This window comes from Clupea harengus, chromosome 11 (genome assembly GCF_900700415.2).
Source record: "Clupea harengus chromosome 11, Ch_v2.0.2, whole genome shotgun sequence".
NCBI classification, from domain to species: domain Eukaryota; kingdom Metazoa; phylum Chordata; class Actinopteri; order Clupeiformes; family Clupeidae; genus Clupea; species Clupea harengus.
Window position 1 is genome coordinate 24,505,912 of NC_045162.1, and position 12,500 is coordinate 24,518,411.

General features: G+C 49.3%; 1 protein-coding gene across 1 annotated transcript in view; it reads left to right on the forward strand.

Annotated features, from left to right (window-relative positions):
* The window catches only part of bbs9 (Bardet-Biedl syndrome 9), an 85,777-nt gene that overhangs the window by 35,048 nt on the left and 38,229 nt on the right, over positions 1-12,500 (forward strand). Inside the window, exons 14-15 of the mRNA XM_031576947.2 lie at positions 1,865-1,976; positions 8,303-8,317. Coding sequence (XP_031432807.1) covers positions 1,865-1,976; positions 8,303-8,317 — 127 coding nt within the window. The remainder of the gene's footprint in view (positions 1-1,864; positions 1,977-8,302; positions 8,318-12,500) is intronic.

The window sequence follows — 12,500 nt, forward strand, 5'->3', positions numbered from 1 at the left end:
TGCCGCTAATGGTGTAGGAGTGTGAGCCTGTCTGGTCAGGGGAGTGCAGAGGGGGAGAGCTTTATCCGGCCGTGTTTGCCGACGGCACTCGAATGGAAAGGTTAAAAGCCTGCCCTTTCTGAGAAAGTGAGAGGGAGAGAAAGAGAAACAGGGAATGACAGCGGACAGTAGGCTGGCAGTGTGAGAGGGAGGGAGGTACAGCCAGACACAGTGTGAGAGAGGAAAAAGAGAGAGAGAGAGAGAGAGAGAGAGAGAGAGAGAGAGAGAGAGAGAGAGAGAGAGAGAGAGAGCTCTTGTCATTCTGTCAGAGCTGCAGATGGAGTGCAGGGAAAGTTATCTGGCTGAGATGTGATGGGAGCTGCTGATAAGGGCCAGCTCTGTGACCAGGCCAACACAGGATTCATGGAAAAGTGTGTGTGTGTGTGTGTGTGTCGGTCTGTCTTTGTGCATGTCAGTCTAGTTGCTTTTGGATAAATGAACATGTCCATATTAATGTGTTCTGATGCTTATGATGTGTGGGCATGAGTTTGTGTTTGTTTCTCTCTCTCCCTCTCTCTTTTTGTGTGTGTGTGTGTGTGTGTGTGTGTGTGTGTGTGTGCGCGCGTATGTGTCTGAGAGAGCTGACAGAGCTCTTAATCTCTGAATGGCTGAGGAATCCTGGCACATAGCTGTGGCTCAGTCACCTGTGCTGGCCCAGCTCAGCCACACACACACCACACGCCTCATTAGCACAAGACCTGTCGCACCGAGACTAGACCTCTCTGTGTGTGTGTGTGTGTGTGTGTGTGTGTGTGTGTGTGTGTGTGTGTGTGTGTGTGTGTGTGTGTGTGTGTGTGTGTGTGTGTGTGTGTGTGTGGCAGAGAAAGAGAGATGAAGAGAAAGAGACACAGAAACACGCTAAAGAGAACCATTTTGTGTTACTTTTGGCTGTTCACTGAGAAGAAAAAAAAAAAGAGTATAGCATAAATGAGAAAAACATTGAAATCAAGACAGAGGGGTTGGAGAGTCTGTGTGACCCATCTCTGATGTTGTTTTACCATGCTGTGACCAGACCAGAGACAAGTGTGTATGTGTGTGTGTGTGTGTCTGTGTGTGTGTGTGTCTGTGTGTGTGTCTAATTGTGGCGTATGACTCATTGATGTTTCTCCAAGGCCATTAGATGAAATATGGGCTTGTCCTCAGACACTGTTTGATCTCAACGCTGTCCTTTCTCCTCTCTCTCTCCCTCCCTCTTTCTCCTCTGCCCCCTCGTTTAGTTTATGTAGGACATTAGTGGAGATCTCCCCAAATCATCCCCTCCTGTGTTTGCAGACCGGAGTGGAGTTTTTAATGTCTTCAGGGCCACTGGTTAATGCTCTGTTCTGTTCTGTTTTACTCTCTGTTCACATGCCTGAAAGGCTGATTTAGGGAGGGGTGGTGTGTGTGTGTGTGTGTGTGTGTGTGTGTGTGTGTGTGTGTGTGTATATGAATGTGTGTGTGTATATGAATGTGTGTGTGTGTGTTTGTGTGTATGAATGTGTGTGTGTGTGTGCGTGTGTGTGCGCGTGTGTGTGCGTGTGTGTGTGCGTGTGTGCGTGTGTGTGTGCGTGTGTGTGTGCGACTGTGCGTGTGTGTGTGTTTATGTTGGCATGTATGGATGTTCGTGCATGCACATGAAAGCAGAGTAAGTAATGAGAATGAGTAAGATGGGGTTTTCTTTTCACCTAAGGTAGTGCTTACTTACGTGACAGACCCCCACCCTCTCCCCATGGCTGTTTCCATGCTATCGGAGTGCATCTGTGTATCATCGGCACAGAACAGGATCGTGTTGTATTAGTGCAGCGCCGGCTGAGAGGCTCAGTTCTGTTGCTCTGTTTTCACAGGCGGCGGCGGCGGCGGCTCTCAGGCTGTGGTGACTTTCTCCGCCTACCTGAACGGGCTCTACCCACCGGCGGACCTGACCGGAGACGTGGCTGTTTCCTACAGCTCTCCCACAGGTACCTGTACCGTCCCCCCCTTGTCCATGCCCCACCTGTTCCCTTTGTCCTCTGCCCCTCGTGTCCTGCCTCCTGATGTCACTGTGTCCCCCCTTTCCTTTCTGTCTCTATAGAGAGTATGCCCACCCACAAGCCCACTGTCTACACTTGTCCTGTTTTTTCTCTTAGTTTCTGTCTGTCTCTCTGTCTGTCTCTCTCTCTCTCTCTCTCTCTCTCTCTCTCTCTCTCTGTCCTTTTTGTACCCACTCCATCAGTGCATGTCTCTGAGTGAAGGCCTGCTGTAGTTCTCAGGTGTGGGAGTGTTCAGAGGCGTATGCTAACTGAGTGCTGTGGTGCTGCTCTCTGAGTGTTCAGAGGCGTATGCTAACTCAGTGCTGTGGTGCTGCTCTCTGAGTGTTCAGAGGCGTATGCTAACTGAGTGCTGTGGTGCTGCTCTCTGAGTGTTCAGAGGCGTATGCTAACTCAGTGCTGTGGTGCTGCTCTCTTAGTGTCTGAGTGTCTGTATCAGGCCCCAGAACCAGAGGAGTCTGCTTCCAGGCATCTCACACGGGCAGCTCTGGAAGACATTACCGCTCCTCTGCCTCTCTCTTTTCCCTACCAAAACTGACAAACTGACCTTCTTTCTTTAAATGAAAATGTCACAAGTCTTTTTTTGTTTTTTCTTCTTCACCTTATTATTTCGCTCGATTCAAAATGTTCACTGCAAGAGAAAGACGAAAAGGAAGAAGAAAAAAAAGAGTGGCGTTTGTACTATTGTTTCCTTTGGACGCTGTCTGTGTTGGCAGTGCCTGGTGGAAAGGTTCCTAAAAGAGCATTAAACCTGAAATGGCTTGGAAATATCTGGGCGGACTTTTTTTTGTTTTTTTCTCGTTCTTTCGTTCTTTTAGGTAACTTTTTTTATTGTGCTTCCAAAAATAGAGCGTGGAAAGCCCGGGCGCTCTGGAGTGCTTCACGGCAGCCTCTCGGCGATGGCAGCCCTGTTTGACAGATTAGATCACAGGTACAGCTCACTCTCCCAGCGCTGGCTGCACAATGGGTCATTTAACAGAACTGTCCCAGGAGAGAGGGAGAGAGGGAGAGGGAGAGAGGGAGAGAGGGAGAGGGAGAGAGGGAGAGGGAGAGAGAGAGAGAGAGAGAGGGAGGGGGAGGGAGGGAGGGAGAGAGAGGGAGGGAGAGAGAGAGAGAGAGAGAAAGAAACTCATGTCAGAGAGAGGGAGAGAGATAGACAAAGAGAAAGAGGGAGAGAGAGAGAAAGAAAGAAAGAGAGAGAGAAAGAAACTCATGTCAGAGAGAGGGAGAGAGATAGACAAAGAGAAAGAGAGAGAAAGAGAAAGAGAAAGAGGGAGAAAAAGAGAGAGAGACCTGTCAGACAGAGAGAGAGAGAGAGGGAAGGAGAGAGAGAGGGAGAGGGTGAGAGAGAAACCCATGTCAGAGAGAGGGAAGAAACACCGAACACTGAGTAGCGCAGACGGCAGGAGAGGAGCAGCGCTGTCTACACACACACATGCAGACGCACACCGCACACTCACACGCACACACTCACACGCACACACACACACACACACACACACACACACACACACACACACATTTGGTACCAAGACTTTTTTTTACAACTTTTACTACAACTTTTTATACTTTTACATTCCTTACGCACATAGAGTACTTCTCTATCTCTCTTTCTCTCTCTCTCACACACACACACACACACACACACACACACACACACACACACACACACACACACACACACAGACACACACACACACACACAGACACACAGACACACATTTTTTTATATACTAGTCTGTTCAGTCTCTTTTACTCATGCGTCTTCCATCCATCTCCCCAGTCTGAAAGGTCAGATTATGGCTGTGTGTTTGAAGAGTTTTATGTGTGTGATAAAGAAAGTTTGAGTGTGTGTGTGTAAGGGGGCAGGCATGTGAGAGAGAGTTTGGCTCTGTGTGTATGTGTGTGTGTGTGTTTCAGTGCACACCCCCCTAAGCCCTGTAGCTGTGTGTATTTATGTGTGTGTGTGTGTTTCAGTGTACACCCCCCTAAGCCCTGTAGTTGTGTGTATGTGTTTGTGTGTATGTGTGTTTCAGTGCACACCCCCCTAAGCCCTGTAGTTGTGTGTATGTGTTTGTGTGTGTGTGTGTGTGTGTGTGTTTCAGTGTACACACCCCTAAGCCCTGTAGCTGTGTGTGTGTGTGTGTGTGTGTGTTTCAGTGTACACCCCCCTAAGCCCTGTAGCTGTGTGTGTGTGTGTGTGTGTGTGTGTGTGTGTGTTTCAGTGCACACCCCCCTAAGCCCTGTAGTTGTGTGTATGTGTTTGTGTGTGTGTGTGTTTCAGTGTACACCCCCCTAAGCCCTGTAGTTGTGTGTATGTGTTTGTGTGTGTGTGTGTTTCAGTGTACACCCCCCTAAGCCCTGTAGCTGTATGTATGTATGTGTGTGTGTGTGTGGTGTGTGTGTGTGTGTGTGTGTGTGTGTGTGTGTGTGTGTGTGTGTGTGTGTGTGTGTGTGCGTGTGTGTGTGTGTTTCAGTGTACACCCCCTAAGCCCTGTAGCTGTGTTTATGTGTGTGTGTGTGTTTCAGTGTACACCCCCCTAAGCCCTGTAGCTGTGTGTGTGTGTGTGTGTGTGTGTGTGTGTATGATGTGTGTGTGTGTGTGTTTCAGTGTACACCCCCCTAAGCCCTGTATGTGTGTGTGTGTGTGTGTGTGTGTGTGTGTGTGTGTGTGTGGTGTGTGTGTGTGTGTGTGTGTGTTTCAGTGTCCACCCCCTAAGCCCTGTAGCTGTGTGTATGTGTGTGTGTGTGTGTGTGTGTGTGTGCGCGCGTGTGCGCGTGTGTGTGTTTCAGTGTCCACCCCCCTAAGCCCTGTGTGTGTGTGTGTGTGTGTGTGTGTATGTGTGTGTGTGTGTGTGTGTGTGTGTGTGTGTGTGTGTGTGTGTGCGCGTGTGCGTGTGTGTGTTTCAGTGTCCACCCCCCTAAGCCCTGTAGCTGTGTGTTAAAATCATGTTAATCTTCATTAGCGCCCTGCGCTGCTAGACTCTCCTGGCTGGAATGGCAGGAATGCTACTGTCCTGAGTAGAGCTTCCTCATCCTCCCTCTCTGTCATTTTCTCTTTTTCATTCTCACCCGCCTAGAGCTTTACTCTTCATCTCCCTCTCTCCTCCCTGGTCTCTTTCTCACTCCATCTCTCTCTCTCTTTCTCACTCCATCTCTCTTTCTCTCTCACTCCATCTCTGTCTCTCTCTCTCCCTCCCTCTGCCCATCCCTTTTACTCCTGGGGGTTCTAATTAGCACCCTGAAGACACTGGTAGGATTTACAGCGGAGAGCTGTCCTGTCCTAAAGCACTCAGGAAAATACACGGAGGAGGGGCACGTCCACTCCTCTAACACTCCTCAGGGATTTACGAGGGTGAAGAAAAAAGAAACTTCCAGAAGCAGCCCCTGCAATAAGTGCCTCGGCCCCTTTTTAAACACTGCTAATGGATTTACAATAGTGGAAAGTCTACTGTTTTAATATACTGGCGTGGCGTTTAGGGCAGCTGAAACGTCCGCCGTTCCACAACACACTCGTAACAGATTTACAGTGTTGAAAATGTCGCTCTGGCGGGATTTACGGCCAAGGGTGGAGATGTGCTAAACTCCTGTCCGGAGATCAGCGCGAACGAGATGACTTCATTATCGCTTGGGTCGCTCAGCCTTACGTCAGCAGACGGCTGCCTTTCTCTCTTTTTTTTTTTTTACATCCTCATCTTTCTCGTTGTCAGTGCATTCCTGTGTTTAAGCCCCCATCTTCATCATTGTCAGGGGTCATCCTCCCAATTCTCCCCATCCTTCCCTATTGGAGATCTGTTCTCTTTCCTGACCTTCATCATTCTCTGTCCTCATAGTCTACTCTGTGGGCTGGTAGGACTGAGATGCCTGCCAGATGCTAGAGAATGTGTGCCAATAAGACTGAGGATAGTGGGGAGTGTGCATGAGGCGACACCAGTGTCTCCTGGCTTAACCCAATTATGAGTTTTTACATCTGTATGCATGCAGGCACATGATATGATGGCGCATGTGTGAGTGTATGCATGCTAATGTTTTTACATGTACATGTACATGTTTTTACATTTACACATCTACATGTATATGTGTGTGTTTCTTTATTCTTTATTATTTGTTATATTATTGTTTTCCGCACGTCCACATGTCTGCACGTGTGTGTGTGTGTGTGTGATGGGAGTCAGGGTGGAAGTTGTGTGTGGCGTGTGAAACTCTTGTGTATGCGTATCACTCAGCACCAGGGCCTGCTCAGGCTGTGGATGCCAGAGCTGCTCAGTGGAGCCGGGCAGGAGGACGCTGGTCTTCATCAGTTACAACACTGCAGCACTCATGACAAACAGCACAGAGGGGAACTAGGGAGAGAGAGAGAGAGAGAGAGAGAGAGGGGGACCAGGCCCTCGGGGCTCTCTGAGCCGGCCTGAAAACAGAAGCACGGAGTCCGAGGCATTTGCTGTGCACATTGGAAACAGAAATGATCGCCCCATGTCTCCATGATATCATGGAGATTTATCCCAGGAGGAGGATCACGGGAACATTAAAAAGCTGTGTTAAGGGCAAAACTACAGGAATGGGATGCTATTGCGTGTGCGAACACTTTAAATCCCAACAGGCTGCAATGCAATCGTAGCCTACCCTCTCGTTCAACAGGCAGTAGTAGGAGAGAAGAATGAGATGAACTTCTGTGAGAGGAAGTTAAGATGAAGTTAAGATGAAGTTAAGATAAAGTTAAGATGAAGTTAAGATGAAGTTAAGATAAAGTTAAGATAAAGTTAAGATAAAGTTAAGATGAAGTTAAGATGAAGTTAAGATGAAGTTGATGTAGACGAGTCGTCTTTCAGAGGAGCACAGTTGCTTTCTGGTCTAGTTATTTGTAGAGAGATCTGTCCCCCCTTAGTTAAGGCCTTGTGTAACTGAGTTTACTTGTAGAAGAACTTAAAAGCAAGTTTCAAAAGGCTCAGAAACTCCTAGTGGCTGTTTATTATCGACTGCCTGTAGGTGCTGATGTGGTGTTTGTGTGGATGAGCGATGGGTTGTTTAGCGGAGGCGGTGTTGATTGGAGCGTGTGTGTTTAGCTGTGGCGGTTTAGGCCAGTGTGGTTTGGGTGACAGCGCGGCAACGCTGAGTTATGCATAAGCTAACCGGTGGACAGCGACACGCCCAGTGGGACAGAGAGAGAGAGAGAGAGAGAGAGAGAGAGAGAGAGAGAGAGAGAGAAAAGGGCCAGTTAGGGTGAGGCGGTATTTCCTCTAGCGGGCTGCTCTTGTGTTTACTCTGCACTGTGGTGATGGCCGCCTGGTTATTTTGTTTTCCTTCCTCCAAACTGGAGAAAGGCCGTGCAGAGCACCTTGCGTCTGAGCAGTGGAGGCGTTGGGGGCGTTGGGGGGGGTGGGGGGGGGGGGGTAAGGGTTGGACGTGGGGATTTAGTGAGGGCTTGGAGTGTATTAGTGTAGTGAGGGCTTGGAGTGTATGGGGAGGGAGGAGGTGTCGCTCCTGAAGGTGTGACAGAGGAGAGGGTGCTGAGTGGTGCAAACATGCGAGGCCTCTGCCGCGGCCAGCGCCGCCGTTATTCCTCAGTCCGAATCTCGCACTTTTCCCGGAACTGCCGGCCATTCCGGCCACGGCTGAACGCTCTGCTGTTTTTGGAAGCGGCAGTTTTTCGTTTTCAAACATGTCAGGGGTGCATGTGAAATATTTGGTGTTTCTTACATAAATAAATGTTTGCAGTGCTGAAATGTCAAGTGCCAAGTGCATGTGCCAACACATTTCAGTTTTCAAACATTTGTGCAAGCTAGCAGTTGTTCCTTTAGTAGTTCTGTAACTTATACTCTATTTGGTAGATATGAGTTCCTGTATCTATGTTTGTGTGTGTTTTTGTATGTCTTTGTTAGATGCATGAATTTCAGTGTGTATTGTGTACACTTCTTACAATAGCTTACAGTATGTTTACATGTTTACGTAGAATAGTTATGTGTCTGAGAGAGAAGAGAATATTTGAATGCCTATGAGTGTGAGCGAGTGTGTGCATATGTGTGTGTGTGTGTGTGTGTGTGTGTGCGTGCGTGTGTGAGAATGCTGCTCCCGTTCTTTGGGTCCGGCCTGTGTAACTGGAGCAGCAGTGTGTGTGTGTGTGTGTGTGTGTGTGTGTGTGTGTGTGTGTGTGTGTGTGTGTGTGTGTGAGTGAGTGCCAGTGTTTATCTGCCCTGGGACAGGCGCTCTAAAGTGACTCCTGTGTTTTTGTTTCTCTTTTCCACTGCCTCCCATGAAAGAGCTCAACCCCGCAGGTGAGTGCTGCACTCGGGGACTGACAGGAAGGACTAGAGCAGAGTGTTTATGTTTCACAGAAACGCGATAGCTGCCCAGAAACGATTGCACACTCTCTCAGCGACGCACTCACGCCACGCACTCACACACTCTAGCTCTCACACGTACACACACACACACACACACACACACACACACACACACGCAAATGCATACATGCACACACACACACACACACACACACACACACACACACACACACACGCAAATGCATACACACACACACACACGCACACTTTGATGCATACTAATGGATACTCCCAAAGTGTTGCGTGCCTGCTTTCTCCTTTCCTCTGTTTTCATTTATTCTCTGTGCATGAGGAAAGCAGAAACCTTCGTCCATGCAGGTTTTGTGTGCTCTTTGAGTGTGTGTTACAGAGCATTTCACACACAGAAACACACAGAAACATACATAAACACACACACACACACACACACACACACACACACACACACACATAATCTACTTTGTGTGTTCCTTTTTAGTGCATACAAACATAAACTCATCCTTGCTATTATAAACAAGAGGATGCCCACTACAGCACCCACCACACACACACCACACAGTACGTGTCTGTGCTGCACATGGACATACATGCGCTTACACACACACACACACACACACACACACACACACACACACACACACACACACACACACACACACACACACACACACACACACACACACACACACACACACTCACACACACTCTCATACACACACACACACACACACACACACTCTCACACACACTCTCACACACACTCTCACACACACACACACACACACACACACACACACACACACACATACACACACACAATCAGGCTCCAGCAGCTGAATAGTTTTGGCAGTGGAATGGCTCTTGTTAGTGTGTGTTTGTGTCTCTGTGTCTGCCTGTCTTTATTGCCCCATGTGTCGGCACGCTGCTGTTTGTCTTTGTCATAAACACAAGTCTGCCACAGCGCCTAGAAGTGTACACACACACATGTGCACAGACACACACATTTACACCAAGGGAAGCCTGCATATGGAAACACACATACATCCATGCGCATACACATGCACTGCACATACATGCATATCTGCTTACTTATAGGAGCAACACCCCAGCACAACTGTCCACCTTCAACTCACCATCCCACACACACACACACGCATACACACACACACACACACACACACACACACACACACACACACACACACACAAACACGTACCCGCACACGTACACACACACACACACATATACTTACACACACACACACTCACGCATACACACACACACACACACACACACAAACACACACACACACACACACACAAACACGTAAGCACACACACACACACACACACACACACACACACACACACACACACACACACATGTATACTTACACACACACACACAAGGTAGTGATGTGAAGACAGGCCTGAGTTGGAGGTAAAGGGGACCGTCGGAGAGGAGCCCACCGCTGCCTGATGAGGTCATGGCAGCTGCTGGAGCAGGACCATCGCTCATGTGCGCTCACGGTCAAACAAACATCACTGATTACAGAGACAAAAAGGAAGTCATCCAACACTGCCACCATCCGTGGAAACAGGACCAGCGTACTGCAGCGTGCCGACAGTGACTCACTCACTCACTCACACACACACACACACATCCTCGGCGGTGCCGCGTCATTGCAAGATTCTGCAAGGGTTTTCATCATCCCCGAAAGGTCACATGTTTTTCGACAGAAGAACACCCGTCAAAGTGACACTCACCATGGAAACACAATAAACCTAGTCATGATTCACCCTCCACCACAAGAACATGACCAGTCCCTGCCGGAGGGGAGTTGGGGCAATGCCTAACATGGCCATCAGGGGGCAGTGTGCCATTGGCAGCACCACCCCCCCCCCCCCGCCATCCCACGCCTCAGGTGAGCCACAGGTAAACCAGGCCGGTGACGGGGCATGACTAGACCGCACCTCCACCTGGCAGCCTGAGAGGAGAGTGGCGTAGTGTGGGACATGCATGGCTGAGAGTGCAGATGTTGGTGGGTGTGGGGGGTGATGGGTTGGGTGATTTATACCGGCTTGGACAGGGGGGAGGGGTGGACGCCTCTTCTCCTTCCAACCACAGAGGTTTTTCGCCTGGCAGAGAGCACCAGCAGACGATGGCTACAAAAAAAATTAAATATGGAAAAATAAAAAACCCTGAGATGGAAAAATATTTTTCACAACCCATCCTGCGCCATCGATTCCTCCTGTACCCCTCTCTGACCTCCACCTCACCACTGATGGACGGCTGGTGGTTTAATTCCCCCCACTTTCACCTTTGCGTGAAAATATCTTTGTGGAAATTCCCCCCCAAAAAAACCTGGCACACTGGCTCTCTTGTAAGACAGCGTTAAAGCCAGTGGATCTCCTGCCTAATCTTTATCTAAATGCCTGTTTTAAGAAGCCCCCGTAATTCGCACCCTTGTTCCTCTTGGATGTGTGGTTCAGATAACAGTCCCTTGTGTCCTTACAAATACGCTTTAATAAGCAGGAGAGAGGCCGACAAGGAAACCCTCTTTTCCTATTAACAGATTTAGCAGGCTCTGCTTTCATAGCATCTCATCTCTGAAAAAAAACCCTCCCTGCCTGTTTGGTCCCTGTGTTATTCACATCAACAGACCCACCACAAAGTACTCCACGTTATGCTGCCCTTGGGAATACTGTATGCAGAACAGTTGCACAAAAAAAACGTACATTTTTCCACTATTCTCAGAGCAGCTTATGTATCATCCCTATGGAAATGAATGGACACGGAAGACACCCCCTGATTATAGGCTATCTTTTTTCAGGCTATTGATCACACTATGAACACAGATCATTGTTTTGTACTGTACTTAGATCAGTCCGCTTCACCCTAACAGGTCAATACTGGCCCTTCTCTCTCTCTCTCTCTCTCTGTCCCACTGGGCGTGTCGTTAGATCTCCCCATGCTCTCCATAATGCTGGCATCTGTAAAGCGCCCTTCAGACAATTTTATTGTTTTGGCGCTATATAAATCAAATTGAATTTAATTGAAATGCTCCTTGTTAGGATCTCACAAATAAAGAAAAAAGCCTCGTTCCGTCACTGGACTCAGCATCAGAAGATTTACCAACCGCCGCTCCAGCACCACGTCCCATCGTGCATTTCAAAACGTTTGAGAAGGTTCATTACTGCTTGACTGCCCGGGCTGCTCCCGTCGTCGCTGCATCTAGATCAGTGGAGAAGACCTGGCAGACTGTATCCAGAGCGGAGAGGAACGTACGTCACCTGATCACGGCTCCCCCGGGGGCTTCACTTCCCTCTTATTATGTTAAAGAATGATACACGAGCCGGGCGATGTAAGCCCCCCGCAGTACGTGGCTTAGGTTACCTGGCCAGACATAACAGGAAAGGATTAGCCAAGCATAGGCGAGCAGGTCTTGCTACTGGAGAAAAGTAGCCCCTTTTGCTCTCTCTCTCTCTCTCTCTCTCCTTCTCTCTCTCTCTCTCTCTCTCCCTCTCTCGCTCACTCATCCTCCATCCCCCTCTCACACACCTCTGTGGAGGAGCTGCAGCTCGGGTCCAGGGGTGAGGAGAGCGGGACAGAGTTACCTCGGGGCCTAGCCGCGCTCTGTTTTTCCAGCCGGCCGCCTGCTTGCCCAACGCCAAGAGGGATATGGGGACGGCCTTAGGGCAGGCCCGCTTTCATCTGATAATCTTCCCGCGGCCCGGGACTCCCACCAGAATCTCCAGCGACAAGGCCTGCAAAATATTTTTGGGGGAAAACATCAAGGCGGCAGCGGCGGCGGCGGGCAATATCCCTTCCGGATGTTTGTTTTCGGGGCGGCTGACGCACCGGCTGCCCGTTTGATAAACATGCAAATGGGATCTGGTGCGGACGGAGGCCGGTGAGCTGGAGATCAGAGTGGATCAGCGCGGCTCAGGCTCCGGGGGCTCCAGAAGCTGACGCCGGGCCTCTTCGAGAGCCTCATGCAGTTTCACATAAGCTGCACCTCTCTAGTGTCAGAGGACTGCCTTTGGAATGACCTTCCTGATGTACACACACACACACACACACACACACACACTTACACACACTTACACACACTTACACACACTTACACACAAA